The sequence below is a fragment of the Euprymna scolopes genome, chromosome 29, assembly GCF_053919585.1.
Source record: "Euprymna scolopes isolate OS-2025 chromosome 29, ASM5391958v1, whole genome shotgun sequence".
NCBI classification, from domain to species: Eukaryota; Metazoa; Mollusca; class Cephalopoda; order Sepiida; family Sepiolidae; genus Euprymna; species Euprymna scolopes.
Genome location: NC_136510.1, coordinates 92891541 through 92917773, shown reverse-complemented (window position 1 = coordinate 92917773; position 26233 = coordinate 92891541). Strand labels below are relative to the sequence as shown.

At 38.3% G+C, this 26233-nt stretch overlaps 1 protein-coding gene across 1 annotated transcript in view; it reads left to right on the top strand.

The window, feature by feature from the left end:
• The first annotated feature begins 10507 nt into the window (after positions 1-10507).
• LOC145252782 (E3 ubiquitin-protein ligase PDZRN3-like) overlaps positions 10508-26233 on the top strand; it is a 596515-nt gene continuing 580789 nt past the window's right edge. The window contains exon 1 of the mRNA XM_080112716.1: positions 10508-10641. Coding sequence (XP_079968842.1) covers positions 10612-10641 — 30 coding nt within the window. The 5' untranslated portion in view covers positions 10508-10611. The remainder of the gene's footprint in view (positions 10642-26233) is intronic.

Below are 26233 nucleotides of genomic sequence, written 5' to 3'. Positions count from 1 at the left end.
TGAACGAAAAGCACACCTTCACGATTCACCAGCGCTGGTCTCCTCTGCTGCAATCGTTTCGATTGCTGCGAGTATAAGTGTCCGGTGACTATTTTCCCGGTTGGTAGCAGTTCATACAGAACAACTTGACGACAGAACCCTGAAGCGACAACTGGTATCTGGAACGCTTGGCAATTTCGTAGAGAATCCACTTCTCCATCACTGGTCAGTACTCAACTGAATAAGGATGCAGTACAGTGGCGAGAAAGCACACAGCTCCGAACAATATCTTTAGACATTCCCATACTTTTCACGGCATGTTTGGTTTTCCTACTTCTGACTGTCCAAATTTGAAAACAATTGCTATGCGCATTACGTATCAATTTGATTAAATGCTAATAACAAAAAACGGACAGAACTTTTTAGGTTTCAAAGTATAATCTAATTAAATAATAATAACTAGCGGGACCTGTGGAAATTCCACAGGGGGCCCATTCATTAGGAGGAGATTATAGATCGATATATCTATCTATCTATCTATCTATCTATAATCTCCTCTTAATGTCTAATATATATATATACGCGCTACACACAAGAAAACCTTATTAGCTAACACAGATCAAGCAAACTGCGACGAAATCCGTCAATAGAAAGAACCTACTTTCGTCTCAAACAAGGGATGTGATCATCGCGACTAGCTATAACCCAAGCCGACGTCTCACAAGTAGTAATATATATATATATTACTACTTGTACTTTTTTGTAGAAAAAGAAATCCCATACAGTGCTATATTATTAGGGAAAAAACCTTTCTCGAAATAAGAGCAATATATTTTTTTGTATAATATAATGATGATGATGAGATGAGAGTCGGCTGAAGAGAGCCTGAGGCGGACATTAAGAGTAGTCCTCAACTACCGGGCTTGAAACCGTCGGTACCGACTACCGATATAAATGTAAATTCCTGTGTATATATATATATATATATATATATATATATATATATATATATATATATATATATATATATATATATATACCCGTTCATAATACATTTTTTTTTTCAACATGAAGCTAGAACCCAGAATTAGATTGAATCGAGCAATTGCATCGACAACGGACAATGCCAAACCCAAAGCCGGTTTCGATGTACTGCATCTCATCAGTGACGTGCTCCGACATAGGCGCGAACCCAGGTCGTCGCAGTCATGAAGTGTGCAATACTGACGACCTAACCTTATGAGCCACCGCGCAATCTACTGGCTATGTCTCGATTTTTAATTTATATTTTATCTAATTCTACAGGCTACTATGTGACAATCCCGCGTCCCATACAACTAAGATAGTTACTGCTGGTATGCAGGCGGTAGACATCACATCTACAAACATTAACTGAAATCAGCCGACTCCCCAGATTTCGGAACAATACATTTGTTGACGGACATCACGTCTCTACGAATGATGAACCAACTTTTCTGCATATATTAGACATTAAGAGGAGATTATAGATCGATATATCTATCTATCTATAATCTCCTCTTAATGTCTAATATATATATATATATATATATATATATATATATATAAATTTAAAGGAGGTTAGAACAATAGTCTAAAGAGCTGAGTGTATTTTGATGTAACAGTGAAATTACTAGTTTAATTAAAATACAGGAAATAGAAAGTGCTCGTTGTAATTTAGAAAAAAAAAAAAGCACGGATTTCCGAAACGATCGTACAGATAATTGATTTTGTTGTTGTTCCTTCTTATGAAACTGATTTTTAATTTAATTAAAATTTGATTTTTAAATTAAAAAAAAAAAAAAAAATTTTTAATTTTTAAATTATAAATCACATTACTTAATATATATATATATATATATATATATATATATATATATATATATATATATATATATATCGGATTAGAACAAGAGTCTAAAGAGCAGAGTATATTTTAATGTATTAGTAAATTCATTAATACAATTAAAACAAAAGAAAACAGTACTCGTTGTAATGTAGATATATAATAAGCTCAAGCATATATGTCCTAGAGCTATTTTAATATTGAGTAAGATGATTGATAATTTATAATTAAAATTAAAAATTAAAAATCTGTTTCATAAGGAAGAAGAAACAAAATCATTAAATGTACGATCGTTTCGGAAACGATGTTTTTGTGAAAGACAATGAGTCTTGGACAATAAGTTTATGATATAGTTTTTTGAAACAAAGTCTCCTCATCAGCATAAATATTGAGTGTTTTTTTTTAAGACACCAAAAAATAAAACTAGCATTTTTTTTATAAAGTAATGCAGATGTATCTTTTAATGGTTCGCCTTTTAAAGCTCGTAAGTATCATCGTCAATGCATTCATTTGGTACATGTAGTTTATGATGTGTATGTGTAACAAAATTAACATTACAGGAAAGATGAGTAATAAAAGTTCTATATAACTTTCTTTTATCATCGGAACAATTAGGAAAACTTATGACCGTTTCGTAGCTAAATGCTTCTCATCAGAAAGGGAGAAGGGCCAGAAATAAACAAATATTGAAAAAAAAAACTGGCTGGATGACATTTAGAAATGAAACGAGAATAAAGAAATAGAATAAAATGGTAAATAGTAATTAAAAGTAGGTACAATGTATAAGGGGAAATAAGAAGATTAATGTATATGTAGGTAATATTTAAAAAAAATATATAGGCTACTATAAAATAATTGGGATCGTTAAAGAAGGGGCAATAATAAAAGAAGGGACAAATAAGAGAGAGAGAGAGAGAGAGAGAGAGAGAGTGTGTGTGTGTGTGTGTGTGTGTGTGTGTGTGTGTGTGTGTGTGTGTGTGTGTGTGAGAGATATTCTCGTATTATTTCTGTTTCTTTATCAGCGTGCGTTTCCCCTTTTTATATTCCGATCTTCCAAGATAAGTCAACAAATTCAAAATGGCGGCCGCGTATTCGAAAACGAACGGGCCTCGACGACGCATGCGTCGCTATACAAGCGATAAAATAGAATATCAACTACTCGGCTTTTATAGAAATCTAGGGTTCCAGGGTGATAGTAGAGGAACACACGGATCCTAATTCATTAGCGGCCAACTGCGGGTGGGCCTTCTGGTACATATTAAAGTTCCGCTAATATATTATTTCTTATCTCTCACACAGAGCACCTTATCTTACAAGCGAAATATATACATATGAATTGACTATCATAGATAACTACGTACTGCCTATGGCCGATAAGGACGACTCGAATATGAGGGCAATTTTAAATGTAACAATCTGGTCATTGGCCTGGCAGTGTTTCCCTGTCGCATATAATTTATCATTTTTCTCGTGAATTTTAAAGGAGAAGAGACCTCGCGACAAACCCAAAAAGATAAATCTTGGTAAAACTGCAATTTACTGGCCTGAACATAATGCGACGATAAATTGTTTATAGACGTAAAATATTGTTTTATCTTGTTTTTATTTATTTATTTATTTTTGTTAAATACTAAATACTAGCAGGCCGCCCGACGTTGCCCGGTGTAAAAATACGTATAAATATTATATTTTAATTCATGCAGACTTCCCGTTTACCCTTATATAACCAAATTCTCTATTAGTTATTATCCAATATATAGTAACTAGCCTGGGTACTCGGAGTTGCCCGGATGTTTGGAGGTGTGTGTTAAGCAGAAAAAAAAGTGGTAATAGGCAGGCAGGCTCGAACCCGAACCGCGAAGGAGGAAAAGAAAGTGGAAAAAACTCTGACGTCTTTGCTGTTGCGCCCATCGCAACCAGAAGTGACGTAGGTTTAAATTAAGGCTAAACGATCGAAAAGAGGGGATGACTTTTGAAAATATCGGCGAAAAAAAAAGCCACCCCTCCCAGTAGAAAAGTGGCCAGTTGAGGGTGAAGGAATTAATGGTTTTGTCCAATTTTTCAATATTTGTCGTCCGAAGGGTCGAGCGTCAAAACGATACCGATTTCGTGAAAAACCGTCGCCTCTGTTTAAAGTTTTAGGCAGGCCTAAAAACATACATACATACATACATACATTTAAACAGACAGGTGATATTTATATTATAGATGATTTCAAACGATAGGAAAATATGCCTTGGGTACCATCTGCTAGAATCGAACTAAGAACATCCACCGCTCCAGCTTTAGATTTTTATTTACTTATCTCACAAGTGTCATTGCCGTCTGAGCTACAGACAGATAAATACGAAAGATTAAAAATTAAGTGACTTTAAGCTATGAATGTTAAATGTTGCGCATATGCAAAAGTAACAGCAGGAAAAAGGTCTTATTCGAATTACCATGACAAGGACAAATTTTTTGTTTCAATTGTGACCCTTTATCAGCAATTTTTACTAAAACCAAATAGAAAGTGTGCCACAGGTACAAGTTTAAACCTGCATATCGAGTTTCAGCTTTGTAGACCAAATATTCAGAGAGGAGTTTGGTAGATACTTTTTTCGCGCACACACACACACACACACACACACACACATACATACACTAACAAGGTAACTTTGTTAAAATGACGAACATTATTGGCTTCAGTGGAATCGCAATTGGGATTCCACTGAAACATGTATTCACGTGTGTAAATAATAATATTTGTATAATAAACGGACTATAAACCAACTCTGTGCTGCATCGACCACTTTTCATTGGATTTACATCTAGAAAACCAATCGATACAACCATTATAGATATATATATATATATATATATATAGAGAGAGAGAGAGAGAGAAAATAAAAAAGGAACAAACCGTATTATGTGTTCACCAACGTTTCGTCTTTATTTCGAGACTTCCTCTGGGAAGTCTCGAAATAAAGACGAAACATTGGTGAACACATAATACGGTTTGTTCCTTTTTTATTTTCTCTATTTTGTCGGAATACTATTTCCATTATTTTCATCATATATATATATATATATATATATATATATATATATATATATAATTGATATGTAGTTTGCTTGAAGCATTGTGTGGGATAGGTATGTAGTAGAGATTAAGAAGGCTATCACAAATGTATTTCATTTCATTCGGCATGCAAAAGCAAAAATAAATAAAAAAAATTGAATTGCTGTACGAAAAATGTAAATTTTTTTTTCTCTGCATATCGCCCTAATCGATGAAAATTGGTTCTTTAGTTGTGACTGGGGTCCACTCTCTCAGATTTTACTTTCTCTTTGAGAAGAAAGGAATTCACCACTTATCAAGGCCCGAAGGTCACTCAAGGATAAGAGTTAATGAATGTAAGGTGGCCGTGTCATAATCGTTGTGTAGATTAAGCAAAATTTGGATTATTTATGGGGACGGCTCTGCAAGAAATTGTTTTTATTAGACTTGAGGGCTACCATATTGTAATCGGTCGGTAAGCAGTCAAGTGGGACAGTGTTCCACATGCGAGCAATTCAGGTAAAGAAGCTTTGTTCATATAATCTGCGTTTAGATTTAGGCACAGATAGAGAGAGAGAGAGAGAGAGAGTGGGAAATTGTTGATAATGGTTGCAACTATTCGAGTGTTTATTGAGAAAGTGTGGCAAGGGGAACCATAGTGGAGCTCAGTCGAGCACTTTCCATGAAAATAACGATAGAGCAGAGAAAAACTCGCAACGTCTCTTCTGTGAAAAAGAGGTTGCAGGGAAGAGAAAATGGCATCACCTACTAGGTTTCAATGTCGGTATCAAAGTTTGATAGGATGCGCCGATCAGCTCCTGCCCAGATGTGGCTACAATACTCTATTTTAGGGAGTACCTGTAAGACACCGCACTACTATAAAGTCATTACTTGCTTAGTGGAGAGAGTAAGTCTGGCCCTCATCATTATAGAATCTACTAGAATAAAATTCAGTCGAGGGTGGTCTGATTATCAGACTCCTGACATATCGGAAAGGAATGACGAGACCATCGAGCTTTGCCGCTAACGTGCACCTGGCAGAAACTGGAAACTGACCAACCGTTTAAACAGGTCTGTGAAAGTTTGAAAAAGATGGCGTATATGTGTGACGTCAGCCGCATTCCGCCAAGGAAATCGCATTCCAGCTCGTACTAATCTTTCAGCTTGACTAAAAAAACAAAAAAAATAAACAAATAAATAAAATAAATAACTATATGAATAGATAGCGTCTCAAACAAGATGAAAAAGCACTTGTCAAATACCAGAGTGTTCAACTTGAAAAGAGAAAAACAGAAACGCAAAATTTAAAGATGCGTCCATTAAAAATATACACGTAGTAAAAAATAAATGATAGAGCCTTATATAGAAGATCCCCGCCACACAAAAAAAATAAAACCGACCTCCATTGCGAGATTTTAGTATTAGGCAGGTAAACTTTTAAAAAATACACGCTTTTACTATGTCAACATTATCTGTATAAGCAAAATAAAAAGATGGCGGCCAAATTTGACCTGATGTCGTGTAATTTCGCTCATTCAAATAATATTGACACATTTCAGAAATGAGTTTTTTCAAGTTTAGATGCTTAATACTAAATTGATTTTAAATCGAAATGATTCATGATTTAATAGGGGGCTCCTTCAGTTTTTGACAGACTATGGATACCCACGAAGTGGTGCCTGCGCGTAAAAATTTTTGTGGCAGGAGGTGCGCAATCTCTCCTGAGTCAAGTGGCGAGTGAAGTGTCTGTACAGGACGACTGGGAACAAATGCCGAGATAAGCAGAGACCACATACAGCGCCCAGAATTCCCAAATGGTCACCCATCTGGTACTAAACGGGCTCAACGTTACTTAACTTCGATGATCTGACGAGAACCGGTAAGAAAAATAACATACAACCATGTTTAATGCCGACACGGATTTTTTCTTGCCTTCTGCTCTGGCCACAACCTTTTAATGTTTGCCACTAGCCCTGTACACATGAAGAAGGTCGGAGGTTACATCGGCCGAAACGGTTTAAAAATTACACTGAAGATGAGAGCAAAAGTTTAAATAATCCAAATAATACCAGGGATGTTCCAAAAATAAAGCCTCCTATTTTTTTTATTAACTCCAAAAGTTGAAGAGCCACGAAGACGGGAGTGGCACCATTAAAACCAGTGAATTTATTTTTCTGCATAATCATCACCATTCTTAATGCACTTTTACTAGCGATGAACGATGGCTGTGCATAGGCGTCCGGAGCGTGTTTTGTCACACGAGTGTCCTTCCACAAGTAAAGCCTCCTATTTTTTTTACCTCCAAAAGTTTAAGAACTATGAAGACGGAAGTGGTACGATTAAAAAAAGGCGGCTTTTGTATTTCAGAATTCATTTTTCTACATAGTCATCAGCATTCTCAATGCGGTTTTGCTAGGAATTCAATGACGCATCTCCGCTTCTGACACACGATCATGACAGGGGTTGCTTTCTTAGCGTCCCACACCATCAATATCTGCAACAGAGAGGCATCATAAATGCATAAGTTCAGTCATCATACCAATGTAATTTGTAATTCTTTCTGATCCATTCGGGCAGAAGAAATTTAGGAGGCATTACTTTTGGAACACTTTTTGTAGAACGTTAAACCGCTTTTTGTTATTATTATTAAGAATAATAATAATAAATAAATAAAATTTTTAAATAAAATAAAATAAAAAAAAAAGAAGATTCGTTTTACCATGGAATTAAAAAGAGAGAAGAGAAATAAAGTGCGCAATGTGTGTGTGTATATATATATATATATATATATATATATATATATATATATATATATATAATTTATTTATGTTTGTTTTTTAAATATAATTATCCACTGACACGTGTTACGTCATGGACGACGAAACACGTGTGAGTGAATAATTATATTTTAAAAATAATAATATATGCCGCAGTCAAAGTGAAAATTATTCCCAACTCGTATTTAGGTAAAAATGCACTTTCGTCTAAATAATTGAATTTATTCAAAACGTATCACAAAATAAATAAAATAACATCTCTCTCCCTCCCGCTCTCTCTCTCTCATATATATATATATATATATATATATATATATATATATATATATATATATATATATATATATATAACATTTTCAATCTCGCTAAATTTAACCACTCTGATGAGTCGTAGACGACGAGACACGTATGAGTGGAGGATAATTATATTTTAAAAACAATATATATGCCGCTCCCCATTTGGGGGTACCAAATTGGTCAAAGGGAAATTATTCCCAACTTGCATTTAGGTAAAAATGTATCATCTATCTATCGAGATTCGAAATATACATAATTCGAATCTCGATAGATTCAGCCACTCTGATGAGTCGTAGACGGCGAAACACGTGTCAGTGGATAATTATATTTTAAAAACTATATATATACAGAGAGAGAGAGAGGGGGGGGAGGGAATAAGTAAGTAAGTAAATTAAGTTTATAAGCAAACGACTAGAGTTTTGTGCGAGTAAGAGGGTGGGGGGGAAAAAAAAAAAGGAAAAACAGTCTGAAAGTAAGAGAAATGCGTGTAGCGACCCCAGAGGCTGTAAAACTTTTACCCGAAAATGAGGGAGGGAGAGAAAGAAGAAGAAGAAAAAGTTACTTGCTTTAAAAAAAAAAAAAAAAAAAAAAGTGGAGTGTGAGGGGAGGGGTACCTAACGCAGTGAAACAGATGACTGCTTTATACCGACCAAAGGGAGATTTCTTCTACCTCTCTTGTTCTCATCGGCGTTTTGTACATATACATACGTATATACGTTTTACTCAACTGGGTTAATGTGGATTTGTACTGTATTGGAGCTGCGTACCCCACGACGATATGGGAACAATCGAAGCAACGTCCGAGGAGCTTTTTTACAACTCCCCGGAAATTATACCAGTTCTCGGATCTTACACAATTACTGGCTAATATTAAGCCCTTAAAAATATATTTATTTTGTTTATTATTATTATTGTTCATCGTCGTCTCGTGTCGTAGCCTTTCTTATATATATATATATATATATATATATATATATATATATATATATATATATATATATATATATATATTTAAAAATAGCTATACCTATCCGCTGACCTTGTGTCTAACTTGCATCGATGAGATAAATACCAGAGATTGCTCGCTTAGACTACAACACCGAAAGAAATCGCATAATCATTTTAAATATCTTTAAAAAAATTTAAAAAAAAAACAACAAAAAAGAATGCTTTAAAATCTGTTTTATTTCTTTCAAGAAATATTCAACTCGTATATAATTATATATTTAGCAAAGTTACGTACAGGCGAAAAACATAGATATATAAGATTATCTGGTAGACTTGTAATAGAAATTATATTTATTTTATGTTTTTTTTTTTAGGCATATATTATCTTTACGACAGGTGCCCCCCCCCCCGAGTCTACCCTAAAACCGGATATATAAATATATAATGACCAGTATTCTGATTTTGTTTTGAGAATATATATATATATTTTAAATATTTATTTTTTAAGGAGAGTTTAATTAATTAGTTGTTCTTCGGCAGAACCTCTACGCACGCGCGTGTGTGTATTTGCCCCCCCCCCCTTTTTTTGGCCTCTTCAAACTTTCTGCTCGCAGAAGTTATTGGAATTTTTACCTCATCGGATACGTGGAAATATTTACATTGGTTTAACCCACCAACTGGATTACTCGCCAGAAAGGAAAAGACGCAAACGGATTATTATTATTTTTTTTTTTTTTTATTTATTTTTTTTTTTTTTTTTTAAATAAATAAATCATTTTGAGTTTCCTTTTTCTTTCTTTATCCAAGAAAAAAAAATCAACGGTTTCAAAAGGCAAACGAACGGGAAGCCTAGCCCCCTCCCAAACAAACAAACAAAAAAACACACACGCAAATCGTGCAACCCAGCCGTCAGCATTAACAACGTACCTCTTCATTTTCTATTTTCTCTGGAGTTGCCAATATTTAATATCTGTTTTGTTTGGAAATTTTAATGAATGAATTAATCGATTAATTAATAATCAATTACTCTATTCTCTCAATCGGAACTTTTTATACGCATTCAATTTTGATCTGCTCTCTTGAAGTCATTGGATTCTTTTACCTCGACGCGACCTACGGATTCTTGGATCGTTACGTTTGGACAGAAACTGGATTCACCTTTTTAAAATATACCCCCTTCCCCCCTCCAAAAAAAAAGGTATGGATTAAAGTTTTATGTTGCATAAACAAGACAGGAAACCACAATTTTTGCGCAATTTTTAAGCTGCCTATATATTGTTTTGAATTAAGGGGTTAATAAAAAATATAATCTACTCCTAACGAGAATAGGTCTATAAGCACCATTCGTTGCAACTTACGTCTTTGCAAAACGGATTATTTCTGCTTCTGGGGACTAATTTTCACTTACTCGAGCAACATAACAAAACCAACCCCGATCTATATAAATGCTTATAGTCGTATTATTAATTAGTTTTTCGCTTGTGTCGGAATGATTTTGCCTTTTTTATATGCGTCGTCTTACCAAAAGTATTATCGAAGACAACAGCCACACGGATTCAGCATCATATTATCCTCATCTTAATCCCACCCTCCCGGATTTTTTTTTTTTTTTTTTTTTTTAATACCAATTCCTCGGATATGTACAAGTGCGCTACAACTGGAGAAGTAAAACAATTTCTTTGTCAGCTATCCCAGGTTTTTGGGAAATGAGTGACATGGATTTTGTTATTCTAAAAGTAAGTATCCTTTGTCAATATTTCAATAGGCGGACCGGAAGAATCTTGCCCCCTCTCTCTATTTTTAAAGAATTTTTTTTTTTTTAGCGGATAAATATTGAATGGAAACTAGTCTACCAAATTATCAAAAAAATAAAATAAATAAATAATAAAAAGACAATATTGAAATATTTGTAGGGGGGCACAGTTTGAAATGCAACGTTTTAGTAAATCGATCACCCATTTTAGAATCCCTCGACGTTTTTAGGCCATATTTCCCGATTTTAGCCTTTTTTAAGCAACTTAGCATTTTTTTTAATTTTCGCTGTTTAAAATAATCTAAAAAAAAAAAAAAAGGCTAAATTTGTGAATTTGGCCTAAAAACGTTCGGTGGCTCTAAAATAGGTGATCGATTTACTAGAACGTTGTATTGGAAACTGAGCACCCCCTCTACAAATATTTAAATATTGATTTTTATTTTCATTTTTATTTATTTATTTATTTTGTTGTTGATAATCTGGTTGACTAGTGTACTTTCGATAATAATCAGCCCCCAAAAAATTAGAGAGATGAAAATAAAGATGTAGAGAGGAGGGGGCAATATTCTTCAGGTCCGTGTTTCAATGAACTTAATAAAAACGAAATTGGGTGCTTATTCAGATTGACACTTATGACGGCAATTTAAATTAAAGAAAATACAGAAAAGTACGTACTCGTTACAGGACGAACATGTCATATTACAAAGAGTGGTCCTTATGCACTTATGTTACCGTGGTTAAATAATAAAGTTATTATTAAGAAAACTCATTCTTAAGATGGGGAGGGGAGGCTGCTTTGTAATTATTCTGTACTTTCACCTAACAATTTAATTTTTTAAAAATTCAAGTTTTACGATATCTCTTCTTTAAATTAAATTGTTGTGTGAAAGTACAAAATAATTACAACCCCCCCCCCCATCTTTCGAATGGCTTTCTAAATGATAACTATTTCAGTACGGTAACATAGGTACCAAAAATTTACGATTTTTAGCGATTTTACTACTAAACTGCATTCAACGATTTCGGTTTGAGTTGTCCTCCGCTTTATTTATTTCATCGGATTTCATCATGGCCGACGAAAACACTCAATGACTCGCTTAGTGGTAAAATTTGATGTTCTGGAATAAGAAAGAAGAAACTTATTAGATCAAATTGCGTTATTTTTGGAATATTTCATCTTAGTTCCGTGACTGGCAGGTACTTTTCTGGTACTTGTAAAGTTTAATCAAGACATTCGAAAATAAAAATACTGAAAAAAAGGTATATTGTCTGCATCCGTTTTGGTCTGAAGATCTCCGAAAAAAAATTTCATTTAATTTGATCGAGTAGGTTTTTTTTTGTTGTTTTTTTTTTTTTTTTTTTTTTTTACAGCGGAAAAACACGTTCTTATTGGAGCGCGTTAAAGGCCGCCATTATATAATTTGTTGAACACTTCACGGGGAGATAACTCCATATAAAGCGCCGATACTCTTCCCCATCTTTATTACGAGCTTTTCTTGCTAAAAAATCGAGCCCTTTGCTCGGTATCATAACAAATTGTTTTTCGTTAAAAATAAATAAATAAATAAATAAATAAAAATACTTGATGAAATTAAGTTTGTGTGTGTGTGTGTGTGTGTGTGTGTGTGCTAATGCACTTACTGATCCGCGGTATTTTTAAAATCGTATTTCCAAGTTCAATTAAAGTTTTATGATATGTTTTTATTCAATTGTAAGGTTAAAGTACTGAATAAGTACAAACTACCCTCCCCTCCCATGTTAAGAATGGCTTTTTAAAAATAATAACGTTATTATTTCAGAACGGATCAATAAGTGCATGAGTAACTTTTTCCATAACGGATAAGTTCAATATAACCTTTTTTCGAGATTTTCATTTTTTAATGTCTTGATTAAACTGTACGCGGACATCTTTTCTATATATTTTCCGGTAATCTCCAAAAATACTGTTAGGGCTTACAACATGGCCGCCAGAAGAGTCACGTGATCCGGTTGATCCAAAACATGAATCGTGCAAATGGAAAACGCAGCCTTGAAGGCAAACAATCACAATTTGTCTGTATTTAATTTTTTGTTGATATAATGTTGTTATAAAAATAGGCAAACTCTGAGAAACAATCTTAGGTTGTTTTTAGTTAAAACAGTGTTTATAAAAAGTATTTTATTCAGAACAAACAAGTGGTCGACTAGGTGTATCAGAATTTTAGGCGGAATTTTTGACACCCCCAACAAAAAACTGCGAATAAAATATATAAAACTCGTAATTTCTGTTTTTAAAGTGGGTTGTCAATTTTCTTTATGAAATATACTTCCAAAATAAACTATTACAGTCGTTTAAAACATAATAGAAGTATTATTTTTTATTTTTTAAAAACAATGTTTACAAAATGTCTACGCACGTTCGTTTAAATATAAACTGTTTTTTTTACATCATATTTTTATAACATTACATCTTAAAAAAATGAACTCCTTGTTTTAAATACCATTTTTATGAAAAACTCTGAATAAAATATTTTTTATAAACACTGTTTTAAAAAACAAACAAACTGTGATTGTTTCTCAACAAAAAATTAAATGACCGTTCTAAATAAATTTTTTATTATTATGATATTAAAAAACTGTTTTTGTACTTAATTATTATGCTTGTTTGTCAAAGTTTGCTTTAAATTTGCGTTTTCCGGTTTCGTAATACGGCGATTCATGTTTTGGATCAACCGGATCACGTGACTCTTCTGGCGGCCATGTTGTAAGCCCTAACTGTATTTTTGGAGATTACCTATTTTCCTTAGTTTTAATTGATGTCAGAATTGTTAAGCACCCCACCCACTAAAATGGTGATCAAATAAAAAATAAATTACGTATTGTTTGGAAACAATTCATAGAATTACTCCGTCTCCAATCTGGTCGCGTTGGGGCACCTGAAACTTTTTTTTTTTTTTTTTTTTTAGCGATTACGTGTGAACAACCCTAAAAGCTGAACGAAAAAAAAAAAAAGCAAAAAAGCTTACTATTAACCTTAACAGGGAGAGGTGCCAGTGACGAAGCAGTGGCATGAAATTTGTGGGAAGGGGCGCCCAATCATTAAATTCATCTCCCGTTTTCAATATTTCACAGTACTAGGATTTATACCTGTGTCTTTCCGGGCATGTAATCAAGGGGTTGGCTCCAGACTTCAAACGTACCGAGTATTACCCTCCAAACACACACAGACACAAACTTACAAAAAAGATTTTGTTCTAGCTGGGGATGAAGCATCCTGCCGGATGTCAGACATTCACACGCTCTCTCATACAGTCCAATCGAGAGATCTTTTTTTAAAGTTTCTAACCGCCCTTTAAGTGCAATTGTTTGTATCTCTCATACACTTGGTTCAACTGGTATATTTGAAATTATGACTTTGTACACATAGATTCGAAAAAGTTGTCAAAAAACAAATATATAGCAAATGTTATAAAGGGCAAGATAAGTTACGTTTCTACCTAACTGGATAATGTTCTAGTGTTTTTATTTAATGTAACATGTTTATACAGTGTTTACCGATGTATTAGAAAAATAAAAATGGCGCCCGACTCTCTCTTTGACGTGGTAAGTTTGGGAAAAGGAGTTTAAAAAAAAATACTAGACAAAATATTGTTAGAAACTTGCTCAATATATGTTACCGTGACATAAGCTGCCATATATACGGTGTGTTTTTAACAGTATTTTGTATATATTTTTTTTTATTTTAAACTCCTTTTCCCAAACTTACCGTGTCAAAGAGAGAGTCGAGCGCCATGGTAAACACTGTTTTTTCGAGCTGAATGGACATGTTACATAAAATAAAAAAACATCCAATTAGGTAGAAAAGTTACTTATCTTGCTTTTGATAACATTCATTTGTTAAACATTTGTTTTGTTTTTTTGACAACTTTTTCGAATCTGTGTACTACACATACATACACACCCGGCTGCTAATCCAGAGAGTGAATGATCCGCAGTATTTTTTAATTCGTATTTCCACGTTTAATTAAAGTTTTATGAGTTTTTTTTTTAATTCAATTGTAAAGTTAAAGTACAGAATAGATACAAAACACCCTATACATGTTAAGAATGGCTTTTTTGAATAATAACGTTATTATTTCAGCACGAATCACTCGCTGCATGAGTACCCAAACTCGAAATTCTTTTTCATGTGGCCAGGTGTTCCTATTATTACTGGAATGATGGGGAGCTTCCTAAGATTCCAGTCTTTTTGCATGTCGGGTGTAAGACTTGAAGATGGGAGCGATTCTAATATATAGAAAGAAAAAATGAAAAAAAAATGCTTACTTATATTTTTTGATATGAATTACGAATACGTTATATCAAAGTTAATATGCTTGTGCAGTTTACCAAAGACATAAAAAAAAATCCAGATCTTGAAAAAGAACTTAATTGTACTTATCCGTTATGGAATTAAGTTCTCATAAAATATCGCTTAATTTGAACAAGTAGGTTTTTTTTTTCTTTTTTTACAGAGGTAAATCAAATTTTAATTAGATCGATCGTATCGCGGCCATCTTAGCTATTTCGGAGGAAAAAGGGGACGCCAGGGGAGATAACTCCGTCATCAGTTTGGCAAAAGTTGACAAGATGTTTTGGAAACATGGACAGAAAAAATACCTTCATAAATATTTTATTATTTATTTATCTTATTTATTCATTTTTCATTTGATTTTCTTCTGAAAAAAAAAAAAAAAAAAAAAAGATAACCGGAAACGGCCGAGCGAATTTCATTCCAAAATTCACAAATTGTTACAACCTCTCTCCCTCTCCATATTAAGAATGGCAACTACCACTGAAATTCATTGGAAAAAAATGTCTTAATGTCAAGAAAACTACTTGTCGACCGTTTCCGGGTCTTCCCGTCATCCGCTGGGTACACCCGAGAAATTTAATGGAAATCGCGGGTTGATAAATTCAGAAATGCTCTCATTTCATTTCTAAACTTTATTTATTTTATAAACTTGTTTAATCTTATTTATTGCGGACTATTTATCCTCATCTTTCTTAGTTTATGTTTTCAAAAAGTTTCGGCCAACTATTCCCCTGGCCTTTGTACGGTGGTAACCGCGACGGGATAGGAACTCCGAAGCTTCTAACTGCATTTTCAGCAATTACTGCCATCCATAGTTGTCGTTTCGCCACGTTTTTTTGGCTAAGTAAGCCTCTGGCCGGCTTTGAGTAGGATTGAAACCGCTATCTTCAGACAATCTAAGACAAGATAAATAAAACTCATCTCAATAATGTGTATACCCTCATTTTGATCAAAATTAAATGTAATCGCCAAAGAAATTGGGTCATAAAGTTTCACAGGCAAATGTGAATTTGAGTGGCGTCAATTATTTGAAAGACAAAAATTTATAAAAATTATTTATTTTTATATAAAACACATTATTAGATCTTAAGGCTGAAATATAACTTTTAAAAAATGACATTTTTATTATTTTTTTTTCAACATTTTTTTATTAGAAAAAATGTACAAGAATCGAGACCGCCATTTTGTTTTGAAATTTTTACCTTTCTAAGGCTTGCCAGGTTGACCTTTTTGAGGTCAAATTTAGCCTTTGTTACGCTTGCAAGGTTGACCTTTTTGAGGTCAAATTTGGCCTTTGTTACGCTCTTGCGTGGAACCATGGTCCATGTAAGAGCACAAAAAGGCCAAATTTGGCCTGCCTGAGAAAGGCCAAAATTTCAAAACAAAATGGGTCTCGATTGTTGTACATTTTGTCTAATAAAAAATGTAAAAAATAATAAAAATTTAATATCTTCGCGTTTTATTTCAACCTTAGGGTCTATATAAAAGGTTAGGTTTTATATAAAAATGATTTTTATAAATTTTTCTCTGTCAAATAACTTACGCCGCTGAAATACACATTTGCCGCTTCACATTTGATATGATTATGGGAGTGTATGTAAAAAAAAATCTCTTAGTTCGCGAGCAAACAGATCAAAAAGCTTTATATATAGATAATAAAAACAAAATAACCGAAAGTAATTTTCTAGCTTTTAAGCTGACTGAAATAAAATGATCTTTGACTTGGATTAAAGTTGAAAGCGAAACACCCAAGTATTTTGATACGATTTGTTTGCGAAGGAAACCCCGCAATGTTTAATGGTGCCCCCATTATATCAAAGAACAGAATAAGAGCAAGAAAAGGAGAGAATTCTAACAGATGGAACTAGGATATCCGGTTCCAGTTATTTTAATAAGGTTTTTATTCTTAATTGATTGCATTAGAAAAAAAAGAAAAGAAAGCGTGTTTTTTTTTTATTATTGTTTGTTTTTGTTTTTTAATTGCGTATTCATGTCGTTGTTCGAGCTTTGCTTGTTTTTAATAAAACACAGCGAAAGCTACGTTGGTTGCATTCGTCCGGAATCTTATTTTTTTTCTTTTTGTATAGGAGCGTTTTATTTTTTATTTCACACCCTCTCCACTCTTCTCTTTCTCCTCCTTTTTCTCTTCTCTCTCGTCTTTCGTTTTCTCTTCTCTCGTCTCCCTCCTTTCGTCTCTCTATCTCTTTCTTCTCTGTTTCTCCTTCGTTTCCCTCCTTTCGTCTCTCTCTCGTCTCCCTCCGTTCGTGTCTCTCTCTCGTCTCCCTCCGTTCGTGTCTCTCTCTCGTCTCCCTCCGTTCGTGTCTCTCTCTCGTCTCCCTCCGTTCGTGTCTCTCTCTCGTCTCCCTCCGTTCGTGTCTCTCTCTCGTCTCCCTCCGTTCGTGTGTCTCTCTCGTCTCCCTCCGTTCGTGTCTCTCTCTCTCTCGTCTCCCTCCGTTCGTGTCTCTCTCTCTCTCGTCTCCCTCCGTTCGTGTCTCTCTCTCTCTCGTCTCCCTCCGTTCGTGTCTCTCTCTCTCGTCTCCCTCCGTTCGTGTCTCTCTCTCTCGTCTCCCTCCGTTCGTGTCTCTCTCTCTCGTCTCCCTCCGTTCGTGTCTCTCTCTCTCGTCTCCCTCCGTTCGTGTCTCTCTCTCTCGTCTCCCTCCGTTCGTGTCTCTCTCTCTCGTCTCCCTCCGTTCGTGTCTCTCTCTCTCGTCTCCCTCCGTTCGTGTATCTCTCTCTCGTCTCCCTCCGTTCGTGTCACTCTCTCTCGTCTCCCTCCGTTCGTGTCTCTCTCTCTCGTCTCCCTCCGTTCGTGTCTCTCTCTCTCGTCTCCCTCCGTTCGTGTCTCTCTCTCTCGTCTCCCTCCGTTCGTGTCTCTCTCTCTCGTCTCCCTCCGTTCGTGTCTCTCTCTCTCGTCTCCCTCCGTTCGTGTCTCTCTCTCTCGTCTCCCTCCGTTCGTGTCTCTCTCTCTCGTCTCCCTCCGTTCGTGTCTCTCTCTCGTCTCCCTCCGTTCGTGTCTCTCTCTCGTCTCCCTCCGTTCGTGTCTCTCTCTCGTCTCCCTCCGTTCGTGTCTCTCTCTCGTCTCCCTCCGTTCGTGTCTCTCTCTCGTCTCCCTCCGTTCGTGTCTCTCTCTCGTCTCCCTCCGTTCGTGTCTCTCTCTCGTCTCCCTCCGTTCGTGTCTCTCTCTCGTCTCCCTCCGTTCGTGTCTCTCTCTCGTCTCCCTCCGTTCGTGTCTCTCTCTCGTCTCCCTCCGTTCGTGTCTCTCTCTCGTCTCCCTCCGTTCGTGTCTCTCTCTCGTCTCCCTCCGTTCGTGTCTCTCTCTCGTCTCCCTCCGTTCGTGTCTCTCTCTCTCTCGTCTCCCTCCGTTCGTGTCTCTCTCTCTCTCGTCTCCCTCCGTTCGTGTCTCTCTCTCTCTCGTCTCCCTCCGTTCGTGTCTCTCTCTCTCGTCTCCCTCCGTTCGTGTCTCTCTCTCTCGTCTCCCTCCGTTCGTGTCTCTCTCTCTCGTCTCCCTCCGTTCGTGTCTCTCTCTCTCGTCTCCCTCCGTTCGTGTCTCTCTCTCTCGTCTCCCTCCGTTCGTGTCTCTCTCTCTCGTCTCCCTCCGTTCGTGTCTCTCTCTCTCGTCTCCCTCCGTTCGTGTCTCTCTCTCTCGTCTCCCTCCGTTCGTGTCTCTCTCTCTCGTCTCCCTCCGTTCGTGTCTCTCTCTCTCGTCTCCCTCCGTTCGTGTCTCTCTCTCTCTCGTCTCCCTCCGTTCGTGTATCTCTCTCTCGTCTCCCTCCGTTCGTGTCTCTCTCTCTCTCGTCTCCCTCCGTTCGTGTCTCTCTTTCTCGTCTCCCTCCGTTCGTGTCACTCTCTCTCGTCTCCCTCCGTTCGTGTCTCTCTCTCTCGTCTCCCTCCGTTCGTGTCTCTCTCTCTCGTCTCCCTCCGTTCGTGTCTCTCTCTCTCGTCTCCCTCCGTTCGTGTCTCTCTCTCTCGTCTCCCTCCGTTCGTGTCTCTCTCTCTCGTCTCCCTCCGTTCGTGTCTCTCTCTCGTCTCCCTCCGTTCGTGTCTCTCTCTCGTCTCCCTCCGTTCGTGTCTCTCTCTCGTCTCCCTCCGTTCGTGTCTCTCTCTCGTCTCCCTCCGTTCGTGTCTCTCTCTCGTCTCCCTCCGTTCGTTTCTCTCTCTCGTCTCCCTCCGTTCGTTTCTCTCTCTCGTCTCCCTCCGTTCGTGTCTCTCTCTCGTCTCCCTCCGTTCGTGTCTCTCTCTCGTCTCCCTCCGTTCGTGTCTCTCTCTCGTCTCCCTCCGTTCGTGTCTCTCTCTCGTCTCCCTCCGTTCGTGTCTCTCTCTCGTCTCCCTCCGTTCGTGTCTCTCTCTCGTCTCCCTCCGTTCGTGTCTCTCTCTCGTCTCCCTCCGTTCGTGTCTCTCTCTCGTCTCCCTCCGTTCGTGTCTCTCTCTCGTCTCCCTCCGTTCGTGTCTCTCTCTCGTCTCCCTCCGTTTGTGTCTCTCTCTCGTCTCCCTCCGTTTGTGTCTCTCTCTCGTCTCCCTCCGTTCGTGTCTCTCTCTCGTCTCCCTCCGTTCGTGTCTCTCTCTCGTCTCCCTCCGTTCGTGTCTCTCTCTCGTCTCCCTCCGTTCGTGTCTCTCTCTCGTCTCCCTCCGTTCGTGTCTCTCTCTCGTCTCCCTCCGTTCGTGTCTCTCTCTCGTCTCCCTCCGTTCGTGTCTCTCTCTCGTCTCCCTCCGTTCGTGTCTCTCTCTCGTCTCCCTCCGGTCGTGTCTCTCTCTCGTCTCCCTCCGGTCGTGTCTCTCTCTCTCTCTCTCGTCTCCCTCCGGTCGTGTCTCTCTCTCTCTCTCTCGTCTCCCTCCGTTCGTGTCTCTCTCTCTCTCTCTCGTCTCCCTCCGTTCGTGTCTCTCTCTCTCTCTCTCGTCTCCCTCCGTTCGTGTCTCTCTCTCGTCTCCCTCCGTTCGTGTCTCTCTCTCGTCTCCCTCCGTTCGTGTCTCTCTCTCTCTCGTCTCCCTCCGTTCGTGTGTCTCTCTCTCTCTCTCTCGTCTCCCTCCGTTCGTGTGTCTCTCTCTCTCTCTCTCGTCTCCCTCCGTTCGTGTCTCTCTCTCTCTCTCGTCTCCCTCCGTTCGTGTCTCTCTCTCTCTCTCGTCTCCCTCCGTTCGTGTCTCTCTCTCTCTCTCGTCTCCCTCCGTTCGTGTCTCTCTCTCTCTCTCTCGTCTCCCTCCGTTCGTGTCTCTCTCTCTCTCGTCTCCCTCTGTTCGTGTCTCTCTCTCTCTCGTCTCCCTCCGTTCGTGTCTCTCTCTCTCTCTCTCGTCTCCCTCCGTTCGTGTCTCTCTCTCTCTCTCTCTCGTCTCCCTCTGTTCGTGTCTCTCTCTCTCCGGTCTCCCTCCGTTCGTGTCTCTCTCTTTCTCCGGTCTCCCTCCTTTCGTGTCTCTCTCTCCGGTCTCTTTCCTTTTGTCTCTCTCTTTCTCCGGTCTCCCTCCTTTCGTGTCTCTCTCTCCGATCTCTTTCCTTTTGTCTGTCTCTCTCTCTCCGATCTCTTTCCTTTTGTCTGTCTCTCTCTCTCCGGTCTCTTTCCTTTTGTCTCTCTCTCTCTCTCTCTCTCTCCGGTCTCTTTCCTTTTGTCTCTCTCTCTCTCCGGTCTCTTTCCTTTTGTCTCTCTCTCTCTCCGGTCTCTTTCCTTTTGTCTCTCTCTCTCTCCGGTCTCTTTCCTTTTGTCTCTCTCTCTCTCTCTCTCCGGTCTCTTTCCTTTTGTCTCTCTCTCTCACTCTCTCCGGTCTCTTTCCTTTTGTCTCTCTCTCTCACTCTCTCCGGTCTCTTTCCTTTTGTCTCTCTCTCTCTCTCTCTCTCTCTCTCTCTCTCTCTCTCTCTCTCTCCGGTCTCTTTCCTTTTGTCTCTCTCTCTCTCTCCGGTCTCTTTCCTTTTGTCTCTCTCTCTCTCTCCAGTCTCTTTCCTTTTGTCTCTCTCTCTCTCCGGTCTCTTTCCTTTTGTCTCTCTCTCTCTCCGGTCTCTTTCCTTTTGTCTCTCTCTCTCTCTCTCCGGTCTCTTTCCTTTTGTCTCTCTCTCTCTCTCTCCGGTCTCTTTCCTTTTGTCTCTCTCTCTCTCTCTCTCCGGTCCCTTTCCTTTTGTCTCTCTCTCTCTCTGTCTCTCTCTCCGGTCTCTTTCCTTTTGTCTCTCTCTCTCTCTCTCTCTCTCTCCGGTCTCTTTCCTTTTGTCTCTCTCTCTCTCTTCGGTCTCTTTCCTTTTGTCTCTCTCTCTCTCTCTCTCTCTCTCTCTCTCTCCGGTCTCTTTCCTTTTGTCTCTCTCTCTCTCTCTCCGGTCTCTTTCCTTTTGTCTCTCTCTCTGTCTCTCTCTCCGGTCATTTTCCTTTTGTCTCTCTCTCTCTCTCTCTCTCTCTCTCTCTCTCTCTCTCTCTCTCTCTCTCTCTCTCTCTCTCCGGTCTCTTTCCTTTTGTCTCTCTCTCTCCGGTCTCTTTCCTTTTGTCTCTCTCTCTCTCTCTCTCCGGTCTCTTTCCTTTTGTCTCTCTCTCTCTCTCTCTTCGGTCTCTTTCCTTTTGTCTCTCTCTCTCTCTCTCTTCGGTCTCTTTCCTTTTGTCTCTCTCTCTCTCTCTCTCTCCGGTCTCTTTCCTTTTGTCTCTCTCTCTCTCTCTTCGGTCTCTTTCCTTTTGTCTCTCTCTCTCTCTCTCTCCGGTCTCTTTCCTTTTGTCTCTCTCTCTCTCTGGTCTCTTTCCTTTTGTCTCTCTCTCTCTCCGGTCTCTTTCCTTTTGTCTCTCTCTCTCTCTCTCTCTCTCTCTCCGGTCTCTTTCCTTTTGTCTCTCTCTCTCTCTCTATCTCTCCGGTCTCTTTCCTTTTGTCTCTCTCTCTCTCTCTCTCCGGTCTCTTTCCTTTTGTCTCTCTCTCTCTCTCTCTCTCTCCGGTCTCTTTCCTTTTGTCTCTCTCTCTCTCTCTCCGGTCTCTTTCCTTTTGTCTCTCTCTCTCTCTCTCTCTCTCTCTCTCTCTCTCTCCGGTCTCTTTCCTTTTGTCTCTCTCTCTCTCTCTCTCTCCGGTCTCTTTCCTTTTGTCTCTCTTTCTCCGGTCTCCTTCATTTCGTGTCTCTCTCTCTCTCTCTATCTCTCTCTCTCTCTCTCTCTCTCCTTCCGTGTCTATATCTATAATTTCCTCTCTTTCCTCTCTTTCTCTTTTCCTTTCTGTCCTTCTTTTTTCGACTCACTCTTCTTCCGTTTCTGTCTCCTATCGTCTTTCTCTCATATTGTCTCTCTTTTCTTTTACCCCTCCCTCTCTCTCTCCCTCTCCCTCTCTCTCCCTCCCTCTCTCTCTCTCTACATCTTTTACTTTCTCTCTTCCGTGAGTACGTTGTATTTCATCCCAGAAGCCCTCACACAAGTATACTAATTATATTCCCTTCGTCTGGTCCCATAGCATTATGCTTCTTCCTGGGAGAAAAAAAAAATACTTTTTTTTTTTTTTTTTTTTTTACCAGTGGCGCATCAACGTGACGAATTCAACAGCTCGCTTCTCATCAACTTTTTTGCCTTTTTTCAAAGTCACCCACACCCACACCCACGCATCCTGTGAAACACCAAACATACCTGCCCAATAACACATTGTCAACTCCTTTTTATTTTGTCCTCTAAATATATAAAACTGGCAGGAATACCTGGCGTAATTTTTTCTACTTAGAGATACTAGTGTACTTACGCATTCATCAATGCATGGCGTGTTTGTTTGTTTTTTGTTGTTTTTTTTGTTTGTTTTTTTTTTTGTTTGTTTTCCGTCTCGTGCGCGATCAGATATCATTTTATTAAAATTCGGAGTCGAAATCACGATGTTTCGATCCATATCGTAATATAGAATATTTTTTCATTTTTTTTTTTTCAACATAAATTTAAAAAAAAAATAGCCACTTTCTAGCATTGCCTCATATCGAGCTTTTAAAAATCGAAATTAAAAAGTATTTTTTTTTTTGTGTGTGTGTAAAAATATTTCATCGCATTTGATAAGTATACAATATTTTTTTGCGAGTGTCTACGTTATAGAAATCGATTTGTAAAGATATTTTTTTTTCTGGCTTAAAATGTCTATTTTTTACCGCCGGCCACTGATCGATTTCGTAGCCGATGGCATAAACTACTCAAACTTTACGCTTTATTTATTTAGTTATTGTATTTATTCATTTATTTTGCAAATCAAACCTCACAACATATTTTTGTCGATATTATTTTTTAATGTGCGTTTTCTATGGGTGAACTACAAAACTTTCTTTCAAATCACGTCTTCTGTCTCCCTCTTTTCTGTGTCTCCCTTTACCTCTGTCTTTTACTCTCATAAAGAGGTAGAGGCTTGAGAAGTCAGTATATTTGCTCAATCTTTATACCGAAATTTACTTTTATCGCAGTGCCTCTTGTAGATAACTTATATTATAATCCGTTCGATAGATAACTAATTGGATACGGCTCAATCACGTTGACACACCGGTTCTCGCCAGATCACTGAAGTTAAGCAACGTCGAGCCTGGCCAGTACTAGATGGCTGACCATTTGGGAAGGCGAGGCGCGGTGTGTACCGCGAGGTAAAATACCAGGTTGGGAAACAGGCGGGGTCTATCTTTCTCTCGAGGGTAGATGGGCCTTTCTTAAGCCGTCGTAGGCAACCCATCTAGTGATGGCGTCATGATAAAAAGTAACATTGATAGCCCAGGCAAAGCATTAAGTATTCAGCTATGGATAACATTTGAAGTACACTACAAACTCATGTAGTGAGTTCAATCTCGGTTGCGGTCGCGTGTTACGTTTTTAATTGGACCCGAAACCCGTTCGGCAGATCGCACGTTGGACCCGAAACCCGTTCAGCAGATCGCACGTTGGACTCGAAACCCGTTCAGCAGATCGCACGTTGGACCCGATATCCATATAGATACCATATTAGAACAGGTTCCATTATTTAACCGATCTTTCTCTTAGGCACTTTAATCGCGAGTTTTATACATAAGTCCAGGAGTATTGTTGGTGATATTCTGACAACGCAGATTAACATGGCCACTTTTGGCATATTGACCTTTTGACAATCTATGATTCTACAAACCGCACACAATCTACAGGACACCACTATTAAAGGTCACTGATTAAGACCTAATGAGAGTGAAATACAGACACGTTTATTTTGTTGCTTTGAGAGAGAGAGAGAGAGAGAGAGAGACAGACAGACAGACAGACAGACAGAGACGAAATAAAAGGCTTGTCTCTGTCGCGCCATATCAACCCTTTTATTATTTAATGCTGAAACACATTAATACCCACGGTAAACCATTAATTGTATACAAGTTATTTTACTCAAAGCCGAGTGGTGGATTACTGGTTCGTACATTTTCTAACAGTGTAAATGGTCGCTCTAGATTTGATATGATTTGAACACCGCATTGCAGATCCAAAAGGCTGCGAAGGTATTCGTTCGGATAACACTAGAGAAATAGAAAATGAAAGAGAAACTGATAAGAATAGGGAGAGCTTAAAGGTGGAAAAGAATAGGGTAAAACCAATAGAGAGAGTAGATAGTTGGAGGGTGGGTGGAGACAAGAGAACATGTGTGAGGGACAGAAATTACTAAAACAGAAAGAAAGGCATAAAAAGAAAGACGTTTACACTCAGAAGATGCTAGGTGAACGAACAAGTTCTTTTTGTCTACCAGTTCCTTTTCAGTGAAGAGAGAAAGAGAGAGAGAGAGAGAGAGAGAGAAAGAGAGAGAGAGAAAGAGAGGGTATATAAATAAAAGAAACACAGAGCGATTCAGCGAAGGAGAGGGGATCTCAAAAGAGAAGGGTGAAAAGAAATCAATAAAAATGGGGAGACATCAAAGTGCGGAAAGAAAAGTGTAAAACTAATAGCGATGACGTAAAGAATTTTTGTTTTAATCCAAAAGAGACAGGTCCTGGATACGACCTTAAACTATATCCGATGGTGATGCTCCAGTTTGCGGGCTTTGGGGAGTGTGGAGCCACCCTTTAATTGCCACTGCTCCCAGGTCCACTCTGACCCGGAGTGGTAGTACCTGTTAGGGTCCCAAGTATGGGTTAAATAGAAACCGACTTGAAAACAACAAATATATTCTATTGAAAAAATTTTCTTCAAAATCTTTGGATTCGGCATTAAATAACTTGAAAAGGGTTGATATGCCGTAAAACAACCAACCAACCAAAAGAGACAGGTAGAGAGAGAAATGACAGAACTTAGAGGGGTGGATGAAGAGAAAGAGTAACGATAAGAATGATGAAATGAAAAGAGTAAAACAGAGAGAGAGAGAGCACTAAGCAGATGCTAGAAATAGCGTCATTTTTTTCTCTCTTTTTCTTTTTTTTTTTTTTTTTTTTTCAGTAGTTGGAGAAAGCGGGGATTCTGAAACAGAACTAGGGTAGAATTAATGCCACTGATGATGATAAAGCGAAGGGTGGAGACTTCTTCGGGGTTAAGAGATCTTATATCTCTGCGTTTACGTATCCAGATGGAGAGACGCGTTAACGGGGGGGGGGGTATAGCGCTCGTAGAGGCTGGGCGTAAATGGAAGATAAATAAGTCGGGGAAAGCGAAAGGTAGGATCATGTTTATTAGAAGGTGAAAATGCAAAAGAAGATCAGCAATATGGAGGAGGAGAAGGAGGAGGAGAGGGGGGATAAGTATAGAACTCGGGAACATACGAGCACAAGAAAGTGATGGCGGTGGTGGTGGTGGGGGGGGGGGTCCGAGAGACTCAGATAGACGGAGCTAGGGAAAGGCCCTAAGAAGTTTAGAAAAAGATTATTGCCGAAGATGAAAGTTTTTTGGGGAATTTTTTTTTTTTTTACTTTTGGAGGAGTCAAAAAAAAAAAAAAAAATATATATATATATATGTACGAAAACGTCTACAGCGAGGCTACAATTATGACGTCGGCTCTGAAAACGAGGGACAGATGTCTGGGAGCAACGAAAACGGGGAAAAACTTATCATTGCTTATACTGAACATACTAAATGCTGATTGGTCAAAATTGCACCGCATGAAGAACCCTTGGGGTTAGCAAGAATGCAATATCAATGAATTATATATATATATATATATATATATATATATATATATATATTATGGATGGGACGATTCGAATATTCTTTCCGATACAATTACGGATTCCGTATAAAATTCCTGATTCCTATTATTTATAAATTTCTAAATATTTAAGTATGAAGTTATTTTTCACAATCGATTATCGTGAAAAACACAAGTTAAATGTGCGGATATTTTCTCAAA